The 27101-nt window shown below is 48.4% G+C and overlaps 1 protein-coding gene across 1 annotated transcript in view; it reads left to right on the forward strand.

Moving 5' to 3' along the window:
* Positions 1-27101, forward strand: part of ULK4 (unc-51 like kinase 4) — a 650099-nt gene that overhangs the window by 365571 nt on the left and 257427 nt on the right. The window contains exon 36 of the mRNA XM_074312876.1: positions 19410-19495. Coding sequence (XP_074168977.1) covers positions 19410-19495 — 86 coding nt within the window. The remainder of the gene's footprint in view (positions 1-19409; positions 19496-27101) is intronic.

Raw genomic sequence — 27101 nt, forward strand, 5'->3', positions numbered from 1 at the left:
TTGTACAATCTAATTAAGAACTCAGAGGCTGGAGTCGCCTTCGGGGAGTTAATCATGTATTCCGGTCGTTGTAGTGCAGTGTCTTCTCTAATACCCGAAGCAGTAATCTCAGTAAGTAAGAGTCACGATTTTAAAACGGTCCGTGCGCTCAGATGATGGTTGTGTTACTCCAAATTAGGAGCAGTTTCAGTTTGTAGTTTACCATTGCCATAACAACAGCAATAGCAAAACAAAATAGTTTAGTTAATAATTTGTTTACAAGTTTTTAAATGCATGGGAGACACAGGTATCATAGAAAAGGTGGAAAGCCTCAGGAATTGCCCAGCAGCTTCCAGTGACCCCCCCCACACACATACCCACAGTGTGCTTGGGGCTGTGGATGCCCGATGGTCAGACAGGGTGCTTGCTCTGTTGGAAACCGGAACAACATGGGACCCAAAGTTTCGCCATCTTTGACCATCCCAACATTTCAAGGCTAGTTTGGAAACTGTTGCCCTTCAAGGAATTACTTTGAAGACAGTTTCTTTTCTGAGTAAACAGCCACCTGGTGGGTTCATGAGTGGGCTGGGCGGATCTTTGGCTGAGGACACACTGGAATACAGTAAGTCGGGGGCCCTCAAAGCATTCTTAGGGTCATGTATTCGTTGTTAGCTACGTGAGAGCACATCACAAAAGCTCCGAGTCAGACTGGCGTCTGCAGTAAGTGCGCACCGCCACAGAAGGGAGCCCAGAGGTGCAGGAGGCCCCACGGCTCTCCCCGCCCCTCCTGCTCCAGTCGCTTCCTACATGAGCCGCTTTCTTGGGCGGCAGCAGGACATTAGCAGCAGGTCTAGATGTCATGCCCAGACAGACCCTCCTAAGGTTCTCTACGTCCTGCCTGGGTCTTAGACAGGGGACCTTTCCCAGAAGCCCCCAGCACATGTGCCCTGAAGCCTCAGTGTCTGGATTCGGGTCAGTGCCCTGGCTGGGAAGCAGCGTAGCAGGATTTGCTCAAACCAGTCAGAAATGAGCCCTAGAGCCTCCCTGAGGCAAGCCCTGTGGGCAGGGAATGCACCCCTGAACCAACCCGGGGCTCCCTTAGGAAGGGGAGTGTGGGAGATGGATGTTTCATGGTCACAGAGCTGTCCACTACATGCTGTGTTTCATATTTTTCTCTGAAAAGTTACTGGAAGTTGAGTTTCCCCACAAAAGAATGATTGGACTCAGACTGAATTTTACTATAATTCTCATCTCATCAAAGAAATCACTGTGTTTGTTCCCTTTTAGTCTTTTCACACCCACCTCAGACTCAAGCAGCCTAAAGGTGACTCTCGAGACGTTTAACCCCATCATATTGTATTTACACCGACTCACAGGACCAAAATCCTGAAGTTCCAACCCACTTGAGGAAACCAAGCCATGTTCGCCCTGTCCTCCAGGGCCCCGTGTAGCCCTGGGAAATAGTAAGATTCTGGACTAAACTTTATGAACAAGCATGACTTCAGTCTCAGTGCAGTACTTTCCAAGATGACTCTGATTCGTATGTTTAGTTAGACTCTGGTGAGTGTTACTATCATCCTCGGAGGGTGTGAGGCTCTCACTGTGAGTATTTGGTTAAGAGAAAAATCTCTGCTTCCACAAGACCCAAATCTCTAGTGGAAAAATCAGTCCTGTGTTTGAAGAGTTCTCAAACCCCCAGAGAGTTTTAATGGCTCAGGGGTGAACGGTGAGTCTGAAGTGTGTCCTCCTTCATCCGTCACAGCCCTGTGTCCTGCTCTTTGCAGAGTGAAATTGCACAAACCGAATTCCACTCCGTGGGGGGCCCCATTTGATCTTATTTTGTTTCTGAATTTTGGACCAAGAAAAATCAATGTAAAGATAAGCATCATATTCCATTTATAGCCGAAATCCATATCCCAGGGGCAGAAGACGGAGGGAGCTGCGTTGTTTTCTCTTTCCACGTCATTTCAGTTCGTGAGCCAGCAGGAAACTGTATCCCCTCTCTGCCGCTCCGTCCTGCTTCCCTCCTTCCACCAGGTTAGACAGGAACAACTTCTCTGCTGCCTGTTAGGAGAAACAGGGCCCTAAGCCCCTTACTTCCTTCACCTTCCTCCACCTGCTGGCCTTGCCGGCTGGGTGACTTTCCTCACCTCTTGTGCTGCCTTTGTATTATTTCTCCCAGCTTCTCGCCCCACCCCGACCTTCCTGTGTCCCACTGAGATTTTCACCAGGTTCTGCCACCAGCTCCTAGAGTCACTGTCAGGCCCTTTGACGTGCGGGAAGTGCCTGCTGACTGGGAACTTTCACGGGCTTCTGTGTCGACCTCTCTGCCATATTTGACGAACAGTTTGCGTGAACCTTGCGTGAATTGTGCGTCCCAAGACAAATGCATGGAGACAGACACAGTCTGAGCCTCCAGACCTTGTAGTGTCAGGGCCCTGGAGAGGCACAGTGGAGTGAAGACAATGGGTGTCGCTGGTCAGAGAGTGCTTTGACCTCTGCCTCCTGGGTAACTGTCGCTCCTAGGGTGAAGGCCTCGCACAGGCACTGAAGGCAAGAGGCAGGGAGGGAGGACATGGACGGAGAAGAGGGCCCTGGGTGTGAGAAGGCCTGAGCTTTGAGTAGAAGGAAGGTGCCCTGTGGTTTCCATAGGAAGCCTTGCCCCAAATCTGTGTTCCTGGGGCACTCCTGAGCATGTGCTTGGGGCCCTCTCTCTCTCTGCCAGGCTCCAGCCGCCCTTCCTCCTTAGCCATGGCCGTGACTGTAGCCTAAGGTGCTGCCTGGGCTCTGGAGAAGCTTTTCTCCCTCCCTTTACCATGTGCGCTGCCTCCTCCTCCTAAGATCTGGATAAAATTTGGGGCAGCACCCAGGCAGCCTCTGCTGGTTGTCACAGCCTCAGCTTTCCGGCTGCCCTAACTCATTCCATCATCTGCTTTCCTCCATGGCTTATGGCTGGTTAGTGGCCTCAGAGCTTTGGGTAGGGTAGATCTGAAAAAGGAACCCCGTGTGGCTACCAGATCAACTGAGTGCCAAATCCAGGCTCTAGAACTTCTCTCCCTGGCCCAAGAAAGCTGCCTACGAGCCTCACTCACTCCTCTGAAAAACAGATAAAAATAAGGCCCACCTCAGAGGCTTATTACAAGGAGTTAAGGAGAGAATGTCTGAAAGAACTTCACAAACAGTAATGCGCCAATCGGTTACCTTTTTAAAGGAAATTGTTCTCTCTCTCTCTCTCTCTCTCTCTCTCTCTCTCTCTCTCTCTCTCTCTCCCCCCCCCCCCCCATCGCGATACAGAGCCTCTCACTCAGATTGGCACATCAGCGTGTCCATCAAAACGAGGTCCCAGGCAAGATAGTCTTCCACTAGGTGTTGACAAAATGAGTTCAGCTTTAAGGCAATCTCATGTCCAAATTTCAGTGATACAAAGCATGTAGAGTCAATGTGTCGGTGTCCTCCCATCCAGTCCTGTTCTCCAGCCGCCAGATTCCCTCTGGAGGCAGCCAGTATTACAATCGTTCTGGATGTCACTCCAGAGATGCTTCGTGCCTATGTGAGAGAGTCTTGGCTGTCCATTCTCTTCCTCCCGTACACAAATGGCAGCTCACTGTACATACTGCCCCTTTCTTCCTCACTTCCTCCTAAATTATTTTATCTTTGCCAACCAGTAGGGTAAAAGGGGATTTTGCGGTGGTTTTAATTTGTATTTTACTTACTGCAAGTGAGAAGTAAGCATAAGTTCCTGTGTAAAGGCCATGTGAATTTCCTTTCTTGTGAACTGTATTTTCATATGTGGTGCCCAGTCTTTTTTTTTTTTTTTTTTTTGAGTTGACCATATACTTGTTGATTTGTAGGTGCTCTCTCCTAGGGAAGCAAGACCTTTGTGCCATAGGTTGCCACCATGTTTCCAGTTGATTACTTACCGTTTGATTCTGTTCATACTGGTTGTGTCCATGCAGACTTTGATTTTATGTAGTTGAATTTCTGTCATATACTTTGGAAAGAAAGAATGAAAGCAAACAGCTGTTCAGCCCTGAGGTGTGCCTTTCTGGGAGTCTGTCACCAGCCTTTATTCTCTTTCTGTCACAAGTGAAGGGTGTAAAGCCTGGAGCCGGGACTGGGCTGGTCCAGAGAAGCCAGGCCCATTGCAACACTTGGAATTGGGGCAGACTGAGAATCCAGATGAGATCTGAAGTGAGAGGTCTGCCCTGGAGTGCAGGCTCGAAGGCCCAGATGTCAGAACGTAGGGATTCCTCTGAGCTCTGCCAAAGGAGTCTTCTGTTAAATTGGGGTTAGATTACAGTCGCCAAGCCTGTCATCAGACAACTGTAGGAGAATGAATGAATTAACCTACTCAGTGAATTGAATCCCGTACACTTGGAGGTCAGCAGCTGGGACAGGTGTCTGCCGTTCAGAGACACACCTTCTCCAGCCCATTTCCTCCCTAAGACAATAAGCCAGGCCCTCGTGGCTCGACAGTAGTCTGATCTGTCACGTGTTCTGTGGCGTCCTGAAAAGCCTTTGTGGAATTCTGAAATTGGGCTTCCCAAGTAGGTTAAGTGGCTGATTCTCGATTCGTTCTGCACTGACGTCCCTTCCCTAACGCAGCCATGGCAAAGCCCAGTCCAGTGAGGACAGCTCACTACCACCTGCTCTGCCTGGGGGCCGATGGCAGCAGCAGCTGTGTCAGTCTTGATTGGAGGGCATAGCAGAGCCACAGAGTTCCTAGGCAGATGGCATCACACTGGACCTAGACCTGGACCCTGCAGGTGTTAGGAAAGCTCTGAGCCAGTTCGCCAGCAGTGGGTTGTTCTCTCATGCACGTTCAGACATCTATCTGATGGGAGCACCAGCTTGTCTGGACTAGTCGCTGAAAGGTTTGCTCTGGCTGCCATTATTGACTCTCCCCCACCCTTCATCTCCCCGCCCTTTGGCCATTCTCTTAAAGCCGGAATCTAATCTTCCTTTGAAAAGAATATTTCTCAAAAGAAATGTTTTCTCTCTCTGCTAGACTCTCCTGCAGCGAGAGAAGATGAACAAGGGCTTTGATCTTGTAGGCATCTGTTTAAGTTTGATCTTTTGATCTACTGTTTTGTTTCTGTGTACTTAATGGTTTGCTTCAAAAATCACCTAAATATCAGGTCACATAAGGCAAATACTTTCAAAAGCAAGACCCGTACCAATGCTGTATTGTAACCCCTGACAAAGTGCTGTTACATTGTTCTTTGCAGCTGGCAAATTGTTTCTAACCTGGCAGGAGGCAAAGAGGACAACGTCCCAAGTCTCCTCTGTAATGGTGGATCACTCACCTAATGCTCCCCAAAGCCTAAACAGCAAATGCCGCCTCGGTAGCTCTGCCTTGTCACATCACTCTCCTAATACTCTTTATAGGACGTAATAGGTGAGTGGCTTCTTCCAGGGCGCTCACCAAGCACCACCAGCTGGTCACAATTGCCCATGTCTTTCTTTTGAGGGTTGTGGGTTGTCCTGGTTCACTCTTCCTTGGCCCCATTGGGATGTGGGCCTCTGAGTTCAGACATTCCCACACAGAATTATAGTGGACAGAGCACTGCATCCAGGTATCAGAGTCAGGTAGCTATGATGGAAGCCTCTTTTCCCCTCACCCTTCACCTTCTCTGCCACTACATAGATAGAAGTCCTAGGCACAAGAGGCTATGAGTTACAGAATACAGAGAAATTCTACCAAATTGGAGCAATCTCAACGTGGAACCCAGCCCCGTGGGATGCAATTTACTGCACTGCTTGCTGACGTTTCAGAAATCTAAGTGAATGGCAGTGAATCAAGCCCACCAAAATTTTTATTCTGGTTCAATGTATTTATAGTCATATATTCTAGGCTAAGGCCTATAATTAATTTGGCTATATCTGTGCCAGAATACTCTCATAAGTAAGAATTTAAGATTCTGTGGTTGCCACCCATCTTTAAATCCATGAGTCAGTCCCCAGGCCTTTTTTTTTTTTTCCTGAAAGATAATTAATCTATGCCTTTTGAAGAAAACTATTACCACTGTGACTGAACATCAGCATAGTGTAATGTTGGCTGTCTGCCTTGCTATGCACCCTTAAAATACACTGCTAATTAACGCATATGCACAGAAAAGGAAAAACTAGAAACATTCCAGATGCCCAACAATAGAGAAATGGTTAGATAAGTTTTGAACATGTAAGCATTACAAATTAATACGTGAGCACTTCCACTGCAGGGAAATAGGGAGTAATAGGGCACAGATTTACCATCCTACTGAAGCAACGAGACAAACAAACAAACAGAATTAAAAAATGCTGTGTAACAATGGTTTTCTAGACACTGGACTTCAGGCAGTGAAAGATAGTGATCCCTGAGAGACAGTACCGAAAGAGATGAATGCGACGATTGCCCCAGCATCCTGCCTTGAGAGTTTCAAGCCACAGACTGTGGAGGGGGAACTGATGTGGCATCCAGAAGATTCCCTGAGTCAAGGAAACAGAGCTGAGAGCCCAGGGAGACCTAGGCAGCTAGAGCTCACAGGACACAGTACCGGAGAGGAGAGGGCTGCACAGAGAAGAACGCTGGAGATCTACAGATGGTCCCATTGGGTCTTCAATAGAGTACTGATCATGTTAGGTGTGTGGGGCCTGGTAAAGAACCATCCAAAGCGATTAAAGGAAACAATGCCCAGTGCTCATACAGGGCCAGGAATAGTGCCTGTTTCCACCAGCCAGACTGAAAAAAACTCATGATTCACAAGGCGTGGGGTAGAATGTACAGAAACGTCTTGCCTCAGTAGTGGGGAATATTAGCCATAGACTCAGCAGTGCTCCAGACCCACCCAACAAATCAAAAATGCAAAAGGATCAAAATGTTTCCAGTAATTCAACTGCATCCCCCCAACCCCCCCAAAAAGAAATCAAGAATACTTACAGGAATACAAAAATAACAAGCAACAAGGCAAATTTCATACTATCTGGCATCAAAGATTGCAAGGTATGCAAAGAAACAAACACAATTCATCAAAACAAATTCAGAACTGACATAGGTGTTAGAATTAGCAGGTGTTAGTTAGAATTAAAAGTTATTCTAGCTATATTCTCTAGGCTTAAAGAGTTCAGCAGGGATAGACATGAATATAATTTTAAAGACCCAAATGGAACTGTCTGAGATGAAAAATACATGGAGAGGATTAACAGCAGATTAGACACTGCAGGAGAAAAGATGAGTGAGCTTGAACACAGTTATACACACTATCCAAAATGAAACACAGAATTAAAAAATAATAAAGAGCATCAGTGAGCTTTTGGATAACTTGAAGTGGCCTAAAATATGTATAATTGGAGTCCCTGAGTAGGGGAAAGGGTGTGGGGGTGGGGGGGGCGCAGGCAGCAAAAATATTTGAAGAAATGTGGTAGAAATTTTGGTAAATTTGATGAAAAGTATAAACCCGCAGATCCAATATGCTCAGTGAACCCCAAGCCCAAGGAGCATGAAGAAAACTAAACCCAGGCACATTACAATCAAATTTCTCAAAACCAGTGAGTGATACAGAGAAAAACCTCTACAGTAGCCAGAGGAAGAAGAAACATTATATACAAAGGAACAAAGAGATGGATGACAACATATTTCTTTTTAGAAACAATGCAAAACAGAAGACAATGAGGCACCATCTTTAAAGTACTGAAAGGAAAACTGTCGACTTAGGATTCTATATCCAGCTAAAAACATCTTTCAAAACTGAAGGCAAAAAAGACATTTTCAGATATACAAAAGCTGAAAGAATTAATTCATTACCAGCAGACCCACACTGAAAGAAGCCCTTCAGATGGAAGGAAAACGGTACCAGATTAAAATCTGCATCTACACAAGGAATGAAGACCATGAGAAGTAGTAATGACATTCCCTCCAGAAGTGTGTGAGAGTTCAGAGTAGCTTTATTTGTAATAGCACAAAGTTGGCACCAACCCAAATGTCAGTTCATAAGTGATCATAGAAATAAACTGGTGTATCCAAACAGTGGAGTACTATTCAGCAATAAAAAGGAATGAATTATTGATACCTACTAAACCAGGGTTGAATCTCAACATAATTACATTGAGTGAAAGAAGCTAGACAAAAAGAATATACACTGTAGGATTCCACTTATATGAAATTTTATGAACTACAAAGTATACAGTGACAGAAAGGAGATCAGTGGTCTCCTGGAGGTGAAGTGGGGGTGGGGAGGAGAAGAAGGGAAGGATTACAAATGGGCAGGAGGAAACTTTGGGGGTGATGGAGATATTCTCCCTCTTGCTTGTGGTATTGGTTTACAGTTTAGCAAATTGTACAGCTTTGGTTTGTGTCGTTTTATCATGTCTATTAAGCCTCAGTAAAGAAAGCTGTTAGAAATTAATATATAAAGACAGACTGAAAGTGAGTATATAGAAAAAGCCCATAAAAAACGTAAAAAAAAAGTTTTGTAAGCCCTATATCAACTAGGTAAAGAAGACATGTGATATAGATGGTTAAAAAGAAATAATGTATATAGTTTAGAAAACAAAGTTACTGAGAATAATTTTTACCCGTTGTTTTAATAATACAAAAATAACTAGAAGACTAAAAATGCACTATATTCTCAGATTTTGTCATTTTATGGATTTAAATTTCAATTGTTCTATTTAAAGTTTTTACTAACTTCCTTAGAAATGTAACCTTTCTGTGCTATAATATCTTCCTGTATAAATGGGGGGACATTAATAGTGTTGAACCCTTAAAAACGTAAATGAGCAAATTCCTTTGTAAGTGCTCAGAACGGTTCCTGGCCCACAGTAAGGCCTCATTGTGTGTTAGCATTGACCATGACCAGCTGCGAATGTTGCCGCAAGGCTACCTTGGATCCAGGGGGAAAAGGCTGAAGTTTGAGCGTTAGAGTGTGGATTCCTCGCCTATCTTTGCATGCTCAGAGAAAAATAACAAAAGCTATAAAAGAAAAACTGGGGAGGAAAAGGACAGGGCTTAAGATCTTTGTTTAGACTTCCTGACTCTGAGGACTGAGACCCCACAAAAGTGCAGAGCCATTCTTTGGGTCCCGGAGAGGGGGGGACGATAGTGGGACATGGTCGCACTCAGGGGCCTGTTCCAAAGTCACAGACCCTCAGCTGGGTGGAGTTTGATGGGTGAAGTGAGGACCTAATCTGAATGTCCAGCCCCGGCCCTCAGACCCTCTCCTGGCCTTCCCCATCTGCCCATGCGTCCTCCTCGCCTCTTCTCTCTGGACTCGGGGCCTGGATTTGAGCAGGTAGTTTTTACTGTGTGTTACAGAACAGCTGTCAGACTCCTCACTTGAAGGCCTCTTCATTTTCCTCAGTGTCACTTGATAGTTGACATTAAGGGTTCTGAGGCTTGCCCCTTTGCCTCTTGAGATGGCAGCTTACTCATCTGTTAATGAGGAGCTCTGAGGTCAGTGGGGTAACACATGTAAAGGACTTTTCACTACAGTTACCGTAAAGAAGACCTAAATGTCACGCAGAACTTAGTGGTAACCCACAGGTAGAATTGCTACCTTTTTGCCATCAACCATGTCCCTCTTTCAGAATAAATGAGGCTATCTAAGGCGAGTTTTAAAAAAATCTTAAACTGCTTCCCACACACACATATACTTACACACATTTACTCACACATATACCTGGCTACACGGGTGGGTGGCCAGAAGGCTTACATTCTCTGCTTAGATGTCCAGACAGCCCCACTACACACACACACTCTCTCTCTCACACACACACACTCACACACACAGTCTCATGCACACTCACACACACACTCTCACACACTCACACACACTCACACTTTCTCACACTCACACACAGTCTCACACACTCTCACACACGCACACAGTCTCTCTCACACACACTCACACACACACTCACACACACACATACACAGTCTCTCACACACACTCTCACACACACATGACACACACACACTACTCACCCGTTAGCATTGCCTCTGCTCTGTGTATGTTGACTGGAGCAGTAGTTTTAAGGCCCCGGGAGGGAAGGGGAGGCTGTTTGGGGAAAGGCGTAGCAACACTTCAGTCAGGAGGACGAGGAGTTCTCCTTTTCTCCTCTCTGGTAAAATCCTTTTCTCAGTTTATTTTTCTGCCTCTGTTCAGTGAAAACCTCCTAAAATACTTTTGCATTTGAACTCGGGTTCGTGAAGCACTTGTAAGTCATTAATACTCTATCTCATCTGAAAGCACTGAAGGATTTCCTCTTGGATAAGCTCTTAGGCTTCCAAAGGCTCGACCTTGGACAATGAGTCCTTATGGAAAATGTGGAGGAACAATGATCTAGCCTGTTTGTGGCCAGGACGCCTGTCCCTGAAAATTGCCCCAAGGAGCTTGCCTGGGCTGGGGAGTCTCTCGTGGTCTCGGAGCTCTGGGACCTCGACGCTGCCAGGCCCTGTCTGTGTCCCTCTGCTCCACAGAGAAGTGCCAGCGGAGCCTGCAGCCAAACTGGGGCTTTTCTAGAGGCTCCGACCCACCCATTGGAGACAGTTGGACCAAAGCTCTGGCATCCCTGTTAAAGTGCCCAGGGTGGCCCCGAAGGCCACGTGAGTGATGGCCACGTGGTGGTCACAGCTCCCCTGAGTCCAGGACCCTAACCCCTATCCTGTCACCAGCATAGCCACTGTTCCCGCTTACCTGGGTCCTCACAGGGACGAGGGGCAGAGTCCTCTGGAGGTCGGCCAGCTCAGCCTGCCAAAGCCTATTATAGAAGAATATCCGGGCTCTTTGAAGTTGCCCCGGAAGCCTCTGAGACCTGGCTTCAGTTAAGTTTATCCCAAGGCCAATTTGACGCGTGTCCAGGAAGCTCCCTGTGCACTCCAGTTCTGCTCTGCTCTGTGTGGTCCGTCAGGTTCGCCCCAGAGCGGGAATGTTTGGGTCAGCAGACTTCTCCTAGGAGCCTCCAAGGTCCACCCCCCACCTCTACCACCCATGTAGCTCCTTGTCACCACCCAGCTGTGCATATCGGATGCTTTGGGGTCAGCTGACAACTGACCTGTCTCTCTGAGGGGAAAATCCAGGGATTTCTTGAACCCCCTTCCCCTCCCTCCTTCTGTGGTCTGGCCTGAAGGAAGGGAGGGCGAACTGCTCATTGTCTCAAAGTGGTCATGACTGAAATGTTTTTAAATGCAGTCTTTCAATATTTGATCAAGTCCCTCAACAAAAATAACAGCCACCAGGAGAACGTTCAGCTGTCCAGCAGTCTCTATCCTATGTGGCCTACATGTTGACTAATTGGTGCCTGATGGCTTTAACCATGGAAACAAAATGTGCTTTAATTTTCCTTTCATTTTACTTTCCTCCCAATTGTTATCAATGTGAGGAAATTTCCGCGGCCCCTAATGTCTCTATAGAGAGTCTGAGCAGGATAAGGTGAAGTCGGGAGGACAGAGCCAGGCGAAGAGGCAACGACAGACTCTCAGCTCAGGTGTATCCACCAGCTGTGCTTTGCAGCTTCGCCTGTCCACCTGTTGACACGTGTTGAGGTGGCTGCTGAGGTGATGGTGTGCCTCGTGGAGGTGCCTGCCTCTGAGTCCCAGGAAGTGTGTTTCTCACAGTGGAAGCTCTGACTTGACACCCTCCCTACACCATATCCCTTCAATCTAAACAGGGTCCAGCGCATAGTAGGTGTTCAATATATCCTGTGTTCTCGACTCCAGAATCGTACCAACTACTATTTATAGGACCCTTTACAGTTACCAAGAGAGCTTCTCATGTGCACGCATCTCATGTATGGTTGCGATTCCTTTTCTGCCCCCCCCCCCCCCCCGCCGCTAGACTGGGGGCCTCGGCCCTGAGGACGGGGGCCGTCATTTTCTTCTCATATGGAGGCTTCAGACTCAGGAGGTACCATACTTGTTACAGCACCTCCTGTTAGTACCTCCTGTTATATAGTTGCAGTCATGTTCCACATGCTTTTATATTTTATGTTTTTTACTTAAGATGATGTTATGAGCCTTTCCCTGATTGTCCTTATTTATAATGGCTGAGTCACAGCAGAGTGGGTTAGTGGCTGACAGAGTCCTCACTTGGGCGAGTGACGACCTGAGGGAAGGAGGGGGCTGTGGGTCTTGTTTAGCCTTGTTGAACTGACCTCACTCTACTTCCCGCCACCTTCTCACCCCCTCTCACCCCTCCATGTGATAGAAAGTTCAGAGAAAGGGCTGGAAATGGGCAGTGTTAATCCACTTCTATCTACTTCTTTCCCACCTCAAAGCCCCACCATTACACACATGCGCACACACACGCACAACTCCAAATTCAGTGGTTCCATTGACAAATAGACATGTCAGTAGGAGCGCAGTTGGTATTCCTAAGATCGGCTGACATTTGCATGGATCAAGTGTGCAAATATCTACTCCCGGTTCCTCACTTCCTATGACCCGCGTTCTCACACTTACCCATCACACCATGGCTGGCTACGACCTTGAATATGTTCCCTTGTGGGGAAGTGATTCCAGCCGCGTCCCATGGTTGACATCCTGGTGCCACTGCCTCGGAAGTCTCTTCTCTCATGTTTGCCTTTCTGAGCACTTGGTTCGGGTCGTCTGGGGAAAGCGACATGGCCTGATCCCATATTTCACCCGAATTTTCTTTGGGCCAACCTCTGGTTTATGCTTATATCCACAAGAGGTCCACAATCGTAATTTTTTGCCAATTAAAACTGTTTTCTCCTCACTTAGTTTGGACCTGGCTGTTGTAGTTAGTTAGTTGGATCAGGCCTAAAAGATTTCCCAAACCAGCTATATTATAGTCAACACTCAAAACTTACTGGATTTAATGACCAGAAACTAATGTAATTATGAACAGTTTCTAGGCAATAAGGGTATTTTTACTGCTCCACCGAGAGCCGAGAGAATTGGCTGGCCTAAAATGAAGACGGTAGGTATGGATAATTTTCTTCTAGAAAATAATCATGTCTTATGGGGTGAAAAAGAAAAACACTAAAATCCTCTGCAGGTCATTTCCATGGCCTAAGGATTTATCAGGTGCCCAGAGGTATGGACAGGAGTTTAGGCAGGAGAGGAGAAGGGGGGTGTCGAGCCAGGTAGAGGAGCAGATGGACCCCAGGAGGAGACAAGAAAGGTCAAGTGAAAGACGAAAGTCCTTCCACAGGGGGGTGTTCTCACTGAGGTCACCTTGCCTGTACAATCTGAGAGTTCAGCTATGTCTCGCCACCCATCGTCCTCTGCTGGCTGCCTTCCCAAATTGGGGAACGTCAGTTGAGAGGAGAGTGCTCCCCACTCTGACCCCAGCTCAAGAGGCTGTGTCTGAAGCACTGCAGGCTGAGCCGTTCCCTATTCCAGCAGGGACCTGGGCTCTTACCATGTTCCATCAGGTGACCCAGACCTGGGTCACCATCCCAGCTCCGCTACTGACCAGCACCCTCACCCCGTCTCTAACGTGGGACCATATGGCCACTCTGAAAAGAACAGGAGATAATGGCACACAGTAGCTACCCAGCAAACTCTTAATCCACTTGCCCTCACCAGGAAAGACAGACAGACCTCCATCTGCGGTGCCTTCTGGTGCCAAATGAATGGTGGTCTCCACATCAGAAGTGTGTATTGGACAGTACGTATGACCCACAGATTCCTTCGGTCAGGACCTGGAACGCCTGGTTGTGTCTGAGGTCCTTGGTCCCCCTGCAAATGATGAGGATCAACAATCGTGGGGAGCAAAGGATGCCATTCAACTTACAGGGGCCACCCAGCAGCAGAGTGGGTGAGCCTTTACACTTGGCCGCCAGCATGGAGGCAGTGGAGCTGGAAGTGAAACTCCGCTCCGTCAGTCAGTTGTTATTAGCCAGCCAGTCAGCCAACAGCTGTGCAGGGTCTGGGAGGCCCGTGAGGGGGGTGTGATCTCTCGGGAAGATCTCTTAAAGTTGGGAAGACCGGGTCACATCTCAGTGGGACTGCTGGCTGGCCAGGTAACCTTGTGCCAGTCACATGAGCCCTGCTAAGCTGTTTCCTATTCTGTGAAATGAGCGTAGTAATACTTCATTTTCAAGGTTGTCATATGTTTGAACACTTTAATGCTGTTCCCGAACACCACAGATGCTTGGAAATGTTAGAGTCCTGTAATGACCCAAATCCCACGCTTCTTTTAGTCCAAGGTCTCTTGGCTCAGTTAGTCCTCTGGACCAAGGTGAGTCCCAACAGTTTCTGCTGAAACCTAGGTTTTGCTAGTTTTGCCCACACAAGAGCTGGTCATCCATTTCCTTCCTGTCCTGCCCTGGCCTTCTTCAACCTGAGGAGCTGCTATGTTCCGGGTGCCACCCTTCCCTGGGCCTCTGTGCTGCTGGGGTCTCACGGTGAGTTAAAGCTAAACTGGGCTTCCCACAGAGCGTGGCAGAATCCTCCACAGTGGTCACTTGGACACAAAGCGTCTTCCTTATTCTGTTCAGGGCATCTAGTGCAATGTCTCTGTCCCCTCCAGAGAACCTGTGTTCGCGGGGGTCTGGGCCAAATCGAGAGGAGCAAGGCTTTGTGAATGGGCCTGCCTCATCTGCTAGACCCTGCCTGTGCCCTTGAGATGCCCCAGTGTAGTTTCCAGCTGGAACCCCCCCTGCTGACAGGAATCCTTAGGGACATCTCTAGGTGTCTTTCGGCCCAGCCCCCTGCTTACTAGCCCTGCTCAGAGGGGCCTCACTGACTTTTGCTGAGGAACATGACTTTTCTCCATGGACCCCGACAGTCACAGGGGCCATGAGGCCACTGAAGGCCATGCATGGGAATGACTCCGTTCCGCCCGCCGTGCACTCAGCGTCCCTCGGAGGACGAGATCAATGTGTGGGCCTGGGTGCAGAGCGGCCTGTGTCGTTATGGCCTTGCTTTAATCGGAATGTGAAAGGTGAGACCCAGGCTGGAGAGACCCAGAATGAGCGCCAGGTAGGCAGGAGGGGAGGGAGGACCAACCGGCGCTGCTTCCCCAGATTCCACTCGGCGTCTGAGGGCAGGGAGATAGCAGGTCTCGATACGCAACTGGCAGACATGGCTTTGAAGTAACATAAAACCCTCAGCCGAGGAGAAGGCAAAGTATATGTTAGGAGCACAAAATACAGGGGCTGGATGGATAGGTTTATTTTTGAAACGTAAACTCTCTGAAGTAGACTTGTCATCGTCACCTGCTTGTTTTTACTTGTATTCATGAGATCTGAAGACCACGGAATTAACATAATCCTCACCTGTGTGAAGTGTGTGTCTGTAATGAGGCGTGCCGAGAGGCACCTGGGCCCTCTCACCGCTGTCGGCTCCAGCCCTGGTTTTCCTCTGGTCTCCCCATGCTGCCTGGGCCTGTCCAGAGGCGCTCAGGAGTAGGCTGTTTTTGGCCACACACGTTCAGGAACACTGAGATACAGGCATATATTGCTACACGCTCACAAACGAAGTCCCGTGGCCTGCCCTTACCCTCCGTACCCGAAACCATTTCCAAATAGAGGAGCCCATACCAGAGCATTTTAATAAGCTTCTTGAGGATGCGGCTGAGCCATATTTATGAGCCTGAATTCGTGATGTACCTTGAAGATAGAAAATGAAAGAACATTCTGATTCACACTTTCTTTTCAGGCTGTAGGTAAGGAGTGTAGGCACCAGGCCTGGCTTTGTCCCTCAGGGGCCACTGTGCCCCAGACAAGCCACTGTCCTTTCTCTCCTCCCAGCCTCACACGCAAAGCAAGGAAGCTGGCCGGTGTCAGGGTCCTGTGGTAGTCTGCATCTGGGAAGCTGAAGCCCAGAGGAGCCAGCCCCAACTCTGTCCCGCCAGGGGGTTGTGTGCAAAGCCACCACCTTACGATTCGTGGGCCTGGTGGGGAATTTGAGGGATGATTTGCTAGGACATTTTCAATGTTTTGCTGATCCCAAGTGATGCATGGTTGCTGATGGACAGGCCACCATGTTAAACTGACCGGAGCAGAGAGTTGAATAAAGTAGTCTTTTTACCCAAAGTACATTATCAGCTTTTATATATATCCTCAATTAAACAGAAGTGGAAGCACTATCTTTCTAAGTTGATCTTAACTCTAAGCTCAGACTTCCAACTTTTAAATAATTTTTTCCTTAAAGACCCCATGTTTGGAGTGATTCCTGTCTACCAGGTGAACTGCACACATTTAGTAAAATTCATGTTTCCATTCTGATGAATTTTAGCCATACAGCTACCATTCAGATGGCGTGGCGGCATGAGATAGTCACTAGCACGCAACATTTGGTTGATATATTTCCATTATAACGCAGAGAAATGTGAGCCAGACACGACTGTTTGCAGGAAACGGACACCTGCCATTTGATGTTTTGAAATTATGAAATCCACTCATGGACACTTAGAGTTCCAGAACTTATGCTTATTGCACCTTATTGCGGAATAAGATTGAGTTTGCTTGTCTGGGCTTATGAGAATTACTGCCAGTGATGAGAATAGTAACCACAGGAAAGAGGTATTGTGTTTACAGCCTTCACCAGTCTCCCCTTTGCATTATTTATTTTCTTGAAGAGTCGCTGAGATGCTCTGTGATGGCTTTTGTAGTAATCCCAGCCATGAGAAGTTCTCCAAGAGTCACTTAGCCATGAATTCAGGATGACAGTCAATAAGTAGGGATATTTTTCTACAGGGCTCAGTGTGCACAAAGCATCCTCAGCTTAAGTAGCTCGAAAGAGAAGTAGGTGGGATGGCTTTTGAGCAGACCCACAATTCAGTTTTTAAGCAAGATTAAGTACCAAGAAAACAGGTTAAAAGCATTATTGTCTGGTAGATAAAGTAGAACATTTCTGAAAGAAAGTTGGTTTCCATCTTCATTTATAACCTTCAAGGGCCTAAGAGGAGAACAAACTCTAGGAGTAAGGAGAAATTCATGCCAAAGCCCACTCATTTTAAAGCCACTTGAAATCCTAATGTTGCGAACGTGACTAATTATAGAAAACTGATGCCAGGGGACAAAATAATGTAGCAAATTAAGACTCTTACCTTTTCAAAATTACTCAGATTATCTTTACTCATATCTCATTCTAAAAATGAAATCAGACCTATATACCAAGCAGTGCATGAATGCTTATTGTTTTTCCATTTCTTTGGTTGAAGACCATCTTGGTTCTTTTCGCTTTTTAGTGATTATGAATAAAGCTACGACAGAATTTTGTATACAGGTGTTTGTGCGGACATAAGTTTTCAGTTTACTTGGGCAAATACCTAAGAGGATAATTACTGGGCTGCAGGATAAGATTACATTTAATTTTATAAGGAATTGCCAAACTTACTTCCAGAGCGCGGTATTGTTCTGCGTTCCCACCAGCAATCGATGAGAGCTTTTGTTATCCGGGCCGGCATTTGTTATTGTCAGTTTTATGAATGTTAGCCATTCTGCTAAGCATGTAGTGCTATTGCAGTTTTTAGTTTGCATTTCTCCAGTGCCAAATGATATCAGGTATCTTCTCCTGTGCTCATTTGCCACCCATATACCTTCTTTGGCGAAGTGTCTATTCAGATTTTCTGCCTATTTTTAAAAATTCGGTTGGTTACTCTCTTGTTGAATGTTAAGAGTTTCTTATATGTTCTGTATAAATCTTTTAGCAGATACGTGATTTGCAAATATTTTCTCCTGGTCTGTGGCTTATCTTATAGTCTCTTATCAGGATTTTACAAAAAGCAAAGTCTGTAATATTGATCAAGTCCAATTTGTCATTTTTTCTTTCAGGGATCATGCTTTTGTATTGTCTCTGAAAACTCATCAATGTACCAAATTTCACATAGATTTTCTCCTATGTTTTCTTCCCAAAGTTTTATAGTTTCATGTTTTACATTCAGATCTGTGATCTATGATCCGTTTGGATTACGTTTTCTATAAATCTGAGATAAGTGTCTAGGTTCATGTTTTTACATATGAGCATCCCTTTGTTCAAATGACTGTCTTTCCTCGATTCAAGTTTGCACATTTGTGAAAACTTGATTTCTGGGCTCTCAATGCTATTCCATTGATCTCTGTGTCTATCCTTCTGTTAGTACTATAGCATTATGGTTACTGTAGCTATATAGTAAAAACCTTCAAATCAGGTGTGGTAGTGTGGTTCCCCAACTTTATTCTGCTTTCAAAATTGTTTTAGCTATTCTAGTTCCTAAGATTTGTAGATTCAAATATTAGAATCAGCTAGTCTATATCTACCAAAAAAATCCTGCTTGGATTTTGATAGGAATTGCTTAGATGTGGGCTGTCGTGGCTACCGTGATGTCCTGAATTGATTCAAAATGTTTACCTTTCATGGTCATTTTGACTTTGGGGAAGAGCCAGAAGTTGCATGGTGCCAGATCTGGTGAATAAGGTGGATGAGGACACACTGTAATGTTTTTATTTGACAGAAATAGCTGTACTAGAAGCAATGTGTGACACGGAGCCTCTCCGTTGCGATCAAACAATATAGTGAATGCTGCTGCCAAGTGCCATCCAACGGAAAGGCAGGGATTTTCAATATGGGAAGTGGCACATCGGACCTTAGTAGCAGTGTGTGACAAGTTTCAACTTGTTCAGTGCAGTCAGGTGTGAGCTACGGTTGAGGAAAAGTGTGTTTTAAAGTGTGCCATAAATAATCCTCCATCATGACAATGCTCCGTGTTACACATCGCTTCTGGTACGGCAATTTCTGTCAAATAAAAACATTAGGATGTGTCTTCATCCATTTTATTCACTGGATCTGGCACCGTTGACTTCTGGCTCTTCCCCAAAGTCAAAATGATTCAGGATATCGAGGTAGCCACGACAGTGCAACTAAAGACAATCACGAAAGAGGACATCCAGAACTGCTCAGAAAGTGGCAAGAACGATGGGATAAGTGTGTTTGAAGGGGGATTAATGGCAATGTGTCTTTTACTGTAATAATTTATTTTTACTTAAACACTGTATTCTTTGATCACACCTCGTATATTTCTTGTAAGCAGCATATAATTGTGTTTTGTTTACATCCAGTTTGAAAATTATTAGTCTTTTATTTGTAGTATTTGGTAAATCTATATTTAACACAGATACTAACATATTAGGGCTTACATTTATCACATTACTCTTGATTTCTGCTCTTTTTTCCTTCCCTCTTTGGGTTTGTCTTGCTCTTCTTCTAATTTCTTAACATGAAATGTTGGATTATTGATTTGAAACCTTTCTTCTTTTTAAATATAGTACTATACATTTAATACTATAAGTTTCCCTTGAAGCACTGCTTTAGCTGCATCCCACCAATTTTGATATATTATTTAGTCATTTTCATTCAGTTAAGAATATTTTCTAATTTTCCTTGGGATATAGATTTATGTCTTTCGTCCCCAATGCCACAGGTCGCCTGAGACTCAGGGTGCCCATCCAATGGGACGAGTCAAAATGGGCCAGCTGACCACTTTCTTCTCCTTCCCTTGCAGATCACCTCCAATGAGAAGCACCTTGAGAGCCTCAAGAATGCAGACACCCTCCTGCAGGCTCTGGAGTGGCTGGCCCCGGCTGGTGGGTAAGTAGGCCCAGGAGGGGCAGTGCCGTCTGTTGAGCTCAGCAAACACTCTCACCCACATGCTGTCTCCCCTCCTGCCCTCCTATCCCCCCACACCAGGACCACCATCGTCCAGCCTATTAATGGCCACTGAGACTCCTCCCAGTGTGGGGAGGGCCACTCTGCCCCTCCACCCCCTGGGCATCCCCACTATGCAGGTGAGAGGGGTCGGCAGGAGGAGGGAGGAAAGTAGAATGTCTGAGGAAGGCAATACTCAACAGCTACACGGAACAGAGAGGGGAGAGTGGATTCTGACCAGGTGGGAGCGAGATGTGATGAACCTCATGAGAAAGGCAGTACCCGGCCGCCAGCAGCCTGGCCCAGGGGCATCATTGTCGCCACCTTGCAGCGGATCTGGAGGCCTGGCCCAGCCTGGGGTAGAAACGGGGGCTCAGCCCGCCCTCCAGCTGCCTTCCTTGGTCAGATCTTCAGAGGGAAAACTTGGAGCCTATAGAACAGACTGACACCCAGGATCTGACAGTGTGAGGTTAGGTCAGCCTCCGAGTTCTCGGCTCCACAGTGTGTCTAGAACATCCTGGAAGTGAGGGGCGTGGACCAGGGCAGCCTTGTCACCCAGGAGCATGTGGGTCACCCCACAATGACATGCCCCCTGAACTTGAGAGGTGGCTGCAGATGGGAGGGGTAGGGTTTACAAGTCTTAGTTTACTTGGAATGTTAGTGTCAAGTGACCACAGAAAAACTGCATGGGATGAAGGGGACGTTGTCCCCAGGTATCCAGGCTTCAGTCCGCTGCCGCTGCGTAATGGCTCACTGCGTATGACAGCGCCTGGCAGGTGGTGGGGGCTCCAGACGTGTGACAAATGACTCAGTGAATGCACTCCCCCCTCCCCCCTCAGGCCATTGTTCCCAGAGCTGAGGGAGGTTGTGGTGTGGCCAGAGGTTGTGGTGGCCACTGTCTCCTGAGCCCCAGCGGCTGTCCCCCCCCAGGGAGAAGACCCCACCTCCTGAGGGGTCCCTGGCTTTCACTGGGCATGGTGCCTGGCATTTCCCAGTCATTTCTGTTTTCAGAACCACAGGGTTCTATGAAATCTGCTTCCAGGTGTTTTGGGATGGGTGTTAATTTGGAGAAAAATGCGTGGTTGAGGCATTGCTGAGAAGATGAGTCTGTGAAGGTCTGCTCCGACCAACCTCCTGGCACTTAGTCCTGGATGGGGTGGGGACGAGGACGCCCTCTCCTGGCCTCCCCACACCCCCCTTCTTACCCACGGCTCCTGTGAGGAGAGGGGACGGACAGGCCGACTTTGCTGGGTCCCCTTCACCCTGCTGAGCCCCGTGGTGTAAGGTGCTGTGAGAAGCATGTGATGTCCACACCCAGGGGTCCTGGCCTTGTGCCAGCAGCCGTGATGACGCCACTATGAGCAGATTTGTGCGGAGGCGGCCGTGGGAGTGTTGGGACGAGTGAAGTTTGGGGGGTGGCCCGAGACCCCACCCCAGCCGGTCTACGTGGGCCTCCTCGCCTAGCAGGGCCTCCGTCCGCCTTTAGGCCAAAGCCGGCAGGCCCTCATGCACCAACTCCAGAGAGCTGGACCTACATTTGAACCAAATGAGTCAAAACAAAGCTCATTGCTGGTGGCCCAAGACTCCAGCCACTGAAATGTCTGTACCAGGCAGAGCATGTGTTCGGTGAGAGGCTGTGCTATGAAGTTGTCTTGTTTGTTCAGGTGGCTGAAGAAAAGCTTTTCTTAGGGTGACGAAGGCGTGGCTGGGCAGTGTTCTCAGTTCTGATACAGCTCTGCCAGAGGTTGGTGCGCCATGTTTGCCAGTCACTGGGCGTTCTGGGGCTGCCCTGTGGGCAGCGGGGACAGCATGATGCCACCAGACCTGCCTTGATGTGCAGAGCAGGGATGCATGGCCCCGTCCGACTGACCCACCCGTCTTCTGTGGCAACAGCTCCATTTCTGTGTAGTCAAGAGTGTGCCCTGATCTAATTTTATACTTTAAGGCACTCTGCTGGGTCATTCTTTTCTTTGCTAGCAGTTGTTAAGGAAGACGTTTCAATGTGTGTTTGCTCTAGTAACAAAGTTTCCATGTTAAGCTCTTAATTGTACATCCACACCTATGAGAAAAAAATCCCAAAGCTCCTGGCTGATTGGCCAGGAAGTGGCAGCGTGGAGCTGGAGAGTCAGCATTTGCCGGGTCTGGGATCTCTGGCGGTTCGCACAAGTCAGCTGCAGGCAGGGCCCTTTGGGAGGCCCTGGCCAGGCAGGGTGGGGTCTGGCTGCCGTCTGAGTTGCCATACAGTTCAGCGTCCGTGCACTTGGCCGAGGTGCTTTCAGATGTTGAGTGGTGACGGGGCCGGGAGCTCAGGCCCCACTTAGGGGTGCTGGCAGGGCTGTTCCGAGCTCCACTAGGACTGTGGGCCAAGGCCTTCCACCTCACAGCCTGGGAATCAAAGATACTGCCCAGAGGCAGCTCTAGGAAGCAGCTGGCCCATCACATACCCGCCCCTTTGAGAGAGGGGGCACGTTACCCCAGAGACGTCTAAGGGTTTTGTTTTGGGTTTTCTCACAGTTCGTCTGCCAATAGTACAGTGGCTTGTTTGGCCCTGGAAATCCTCCAAGCTGTCGGACACTAGGCAAGAAGGCACTGAACACAAGCCTGCCTGCAGCACAGCCCTCCACTACACGGCTCGCTCGGTCAGCTCCCCACACGTGGGCCACCTCGCCACCTCCAGCTGGATTTGGACCTAATAAAGTCAGCTTGAACCCAGACCCTTCCGGCTGACGTGCTCTCTCTGGGCCCTAGAAAACCAACTCAGAATAGCGCTTCTTGTTCCCTGTGGACACATCAGGGCCCCCCAGGTTTGCTAGCTGTCCTCAGAATGTTCTCTCCCTCTGTGTGTGGGCCTCCTCTAAGCCTGCGTCTGTGAGCGTCTCCCCCCCCCCCCCCCCACACCAGCTTACAAGCAGGACTAGGCCTGCGTGAGTTCCCAGCGCAGCCCTACAAGCCTGGGGAGGCGAGTTTTAGCCTCGTCTTCCTCCCACTGGTGCCCGCCGGCCTTCTTCCGTTCAGGGACAAGATTCCCAGAATCCTGGGGAGGGACTGGGCACAGCTCCACTGACAGGCACGGGGTTCAGGTCGCTCGAGGAGCACGGGCTTTCCGGAAGCTCTGCCCATCTCAATGGGTTGATGGCATCAAGGTAGAATCATCCCTCCAACTTCTACCGGTTACCCCCTTATCCTGGAACCCTTGTCCGCTTCTTCCTGTTCCCTCACACGTCCGCCGTTAGAAGCTCCTGTGTTAAGAGCTGAGCCCATGAAAATGTTTGGACTCTGCAGAGAGGTGCAGGGCTGTTGTACTGAGGAAGGCATGCGCTTGAATCTGGCTGGGCCCTGGCAGCTTGGACCAGGTGAGCAAGCTGGGGCCACTCCTTGGTCTCTCTGGGCGAGTTCCCTCTTTGGCAGGTTCCCAGTCTGCCAAGCAGAAGGGCTAGGCTACACCAACAGCTGCTACTCCTGCTGCCAGCTTGGTGCCCTTAGAGGACTGGCCCCTGATAAACTGCCCCAAGCCTGGGTGGGAGTCTGTCCCAGGCAGCAGCGGCCGTGCACACAGAACGGGTGGCACAAGCAGAAGTGTAGCCATGTGGGCACCCCTGTCTGTGGCATCACAGGAAGCTGTCCTGCTGCCACGAACAGCCCCACTTTGCCCCACTTTGGGTAGTCTGACAACTTCCATTTGGCTTTATAATGAAAAGCAGCAGCTTTGTACCCAACTCTGTCAAAGGCATATGTGTCCATTACCTTACTTTAATCCCCACAACCAGCAAAGCAGGCCTTAGCTTCGTTTCAGAGAAAACAGGCTCAGGAGCCAGTCCACTCGCTCGCTGAACTCGGACTCAGACTCCGTAGCCCTTGGTCCCCGAGGGGGCATCCAGAGCTTGAGCTGTAAACAGTTGGGGTACAAGAGGGAGTCCCACCCAGGAGGTTTCTGTGACCTCGTGTGGCCTACTCAGCCATGAGGCAGTGGCCCCACGTGACGTCCTGCTGGGCAGTGTGCCCGTCACCAGGCTGTGTACCCACCCATGGCCCTGGCCTGCCTGGGTCTGCCTGTGCTCCTGGGCCGGGCGTTAGCGGACAGCACCCAGAACTGGGCCTGCAGCTCCAGTTGCTTTGCCTGGGAGCCCAGGAAACAGGCACAGGGCTCCATTTTCCCAGGAAATCTGCTCTCTCCCTGTAATTCAGTTCTTGGGGGAACCACCCTAGAGTTCTGGGCCTAGCGTCCTTCCAGAAGTATTTCACAGCAATGAAAGATGCCTTTCCCTTTTTCCGCTGAATAGGGAGGTCTTTGCTGTTTAAGGTAAAACAGGAAGGTTGAAACAGTCCGGAACTTGTTGCGTTGACCATTACTGGCCAAGCCCCACAGCACCGCCTGCCTGAGGAAAGGCGCATCTATCTGGTAGGCAAGGGGCACAGATGAAGGTCCCCAGCAGTGCTACTGCCCAGCCAAAGCTGCTCCGCCCAGCGTGCCAGGGTACTCAAGCTAGTGCGCACCAAGCTGCATACCATGGTGTTAGCCTGAAGTTAGGGGACCCTTTTCGTCATTCTCAGCCCCAGTCCCAGTGAGCTCAGAGGTCGGGGACGTGAGCAGGCTGGCTGTGCAGGCAGAGGGAGGCTGAGGGCAGTAACCTCTCCCTGCCCTCCCCATGCCCTCATCTTTGGCTTCCCAGGCTGGCTCCAGTTGTGAGAAAAGAGCTGGCCCCTGGCCCCCATCAGAGCTCTCAGGATATGGGCAGTGGCAATGGGCCCAGACCCAGGCACCACTGGCCCTCCCCTTCCTACCATCTCCACGTGTCAGCTGTTAGCTCTGGCTGAGTCTCCCAGGGGCCAATGGTGTCACTGAAGTCGCAGAGGTAGGAAGCAAGGGAGGCCCGAGCACAGGTTGGGACCAGAGGAGTGGCCGCACAGGGCAGCAGGCCTAAAGCGTCATGACCTTGCCTGAGAGGAGGTGCCCAGTGACCTGTCCCTGGGAAGAACTATTTGGGGTGACTCTAGTACAGGGGACCTGAGAGGAACCATCCGAACATCTCAGGAGGTAGGTCTGCTGGACGCAGCAACAGATTTACTGTCTCGTGGCTCTTTGTAGTTGTTGAGCTCTCGTTTCCCGTATCACCAGGTTTTCTGCATTACCTGATGAGGTTCAGGTAATACCTGTAGTATAGCTCAGAAAGTGGGGCTCTGGGAGCCCAGGCCCTTGTCCAAGGTGAGTGACAGGAGAGCAACTGGGTGTCTCCCGCCTCCACTTGAAATAAGATGCCCTCCTTTCTGTCTCCCCTAGCAGCAGAAACCTATGACCTAGAACAGTCTCTGGTACGTGGATAAATGCAGGTGCTGAGGCAGGAGAAAGGGGCTTGGCCCCTTGGGAGAGTTGTCTGGAGTGGCACAGGAACAAGACTAGCCAACAGCTCAAGCTTCGGTGAGGCCGCAAGGAGGAACTGTGGGAACCAGGCCCAGGGAGGCGTGGCGTCCTGACGTGGAGGTGGCAGAGGCGGCCAGTCATCTCCCTCCAGCTTACAGGAGTCTCACCGGGTGGGGAGGTGGAGTGGACACACACGGGTAAGAAAAAGGAAGCACTACCTTTTCGGCCCCACCCGCACCCCCTCCGTCATTCTGTAATTGCCTTTGGCGGGTGACTCATTCAAGGCGAGGAAAGGCAGTTAGTCTCACCTACCAGAACAAAACTGCAGTCATCCACTTGGCTCTCTGCTTATTAAACCAAACAGCACAATGCAGATCTTATTTGTATTACAGTAATCCAAACAAGAGTTAAGCTTACTTATCTCAAAGATTCAAATAATCAGATCAAAGCCTCATGTCTAGAACATCAACATGAAAAAACTTCATTCTTCAGCTCAGTGGTGGTCACTTCAGTGGAATCCAATGTCCTATGCACCTGGCCCCAGGTAACCACTATTCTGATTTTATAGTCATGTGACCACATCATTGTTTTAGTTTTACCATATATGGATGATTTCCTGAAAATAGTTTGCCCTTTTGTGTGGCTCAGTGAAAGCCCCAGGCATGCATTTGTGACTTGCTTTTGTTTAGTATTAGTCTGAGATGTACCCATAGTACTGTGTACAGTTGGTTTGGGGCTGCAGCTTGGCCACTTTGGGGTGAATGAGGTGATTAGTGGGCCCATGTGTGGGCTGTCACACAGCCATACTGGAACTTGAGGCGAAAGAAAAATCATTAATACTGATCCTGTTTTATTTAAAATCTTGGTATTCTGTTGGTCATGGGTTTTTTCCTGCATTAATTTCATCCAAATAGCCACCGTTGTTCCCCCCTTTTATTACTAAGAAGTCCCGGTTTTCACTCTGACTTCCTGTGCTCCCTGTAAAGTAGTGTCGAGGTCTGTATCTCCTCCTCGTACCTGCATGTGTCCTTCTATCTGTCGGTAACAGTGTTAACCACCTCGAGCTTTCCAGTTAGGCCTTGCCAGCAGGTAGGGCAAGTCTTGGCCCTCTGCACTTCTAAACACAGTGCAGAACCACCTTGCTGAATCAGATTAACTTTCATATTAAGTTTTCAATAGAACTTCAAAGATACAGTGACTTTAGGGAAAGCTCTGAAAATGTGTTCTGGTTTTAAAAATGTAAACGAAATACCCTGCTGTAGTTCTTCATGTTAAGCTTCTTGCAATACTGGCTTGGTTCTACTTGTCACGCACTGTAAACAAAGCCTAAGACCTGTCACCTCACCAGGTACACAAATGCTACCTCTCCAATTCCAATTCCATTTTAGACCACAGTGAACTTGAGGCTTTCACCAAAAGTCCTCCCCGGATGAAGCTCATCTTCAACAAAAAGGAACTGATATACAGAGGGTGCCAAAAAAAATGTATACACATTTTAAGAAAGGAAAAAAACTATTGGAAATTGTAATAATAGATACTGATAACAAAAGATGAATACAAGTTATATGTATACATTTTTTTGGCAACCCCGATGTATTTATCTAATAGTCACGATCTTACCAGAAACACACAGTAAATCAGAACCAGCCCTCCCTAAGCACAAAACACTGAATCTTTTTAAAGTCCGAAACACAAGTCTTAACAGGTCTGCCGACTCCAGCCTGAGGGATGAACTAATAAGCATGTCAGACCTACCACCAGGATGGCAGGGTCCCCAGCAGACAGCGTGGAAGAAGGCCCATTCTGCTTCTCTGATTATGTTCAGATAAACATCGACACTTAAACCATCTTAATTGTCAGTTCAAAGTGGAGTTGAAGGAATTCCCCTCTACAAGTGAGTCACTCTTATGTGAAGGAGCTTGAAGTCCAAACCCAGGTACTTAACGCTTCATTATTACCTTAATGGACTGAAATCATTTGCCCATTGGGGGTGCCTGTTTGGCTTGCAGTTTTGCTCTGTGGCCCAGACCAGACACCTTCCCGGTGAGGCGGCCTTTGGCCATTTGGCCAGGACTTCCGACACCAAATGCCAGGCTGAAGGAGTCTTGGCCATAGGGGCTAAGCCCCGAGTCCTTCAGAGTCCTTCAGTGGGACGTGGCAGAAGCTCTCCTCTTGCAGGAGCTCAGAACC

Source organism: Rhinolophus sinicus, linkage group LG10 (genome assembly GCF_036562045.2).
Source record: "Rhinolophus sinicus isolate RSC01 linkage group LG10, ASM3656204v1, whole genome shotgun sequence".
Lineage (NCBI taxonomy): Eukaryota > Metazoa > Chordata > Mammalia > Chiroptera > Rhinolophidae > Rhinolophus > Rhinolophus sinicus.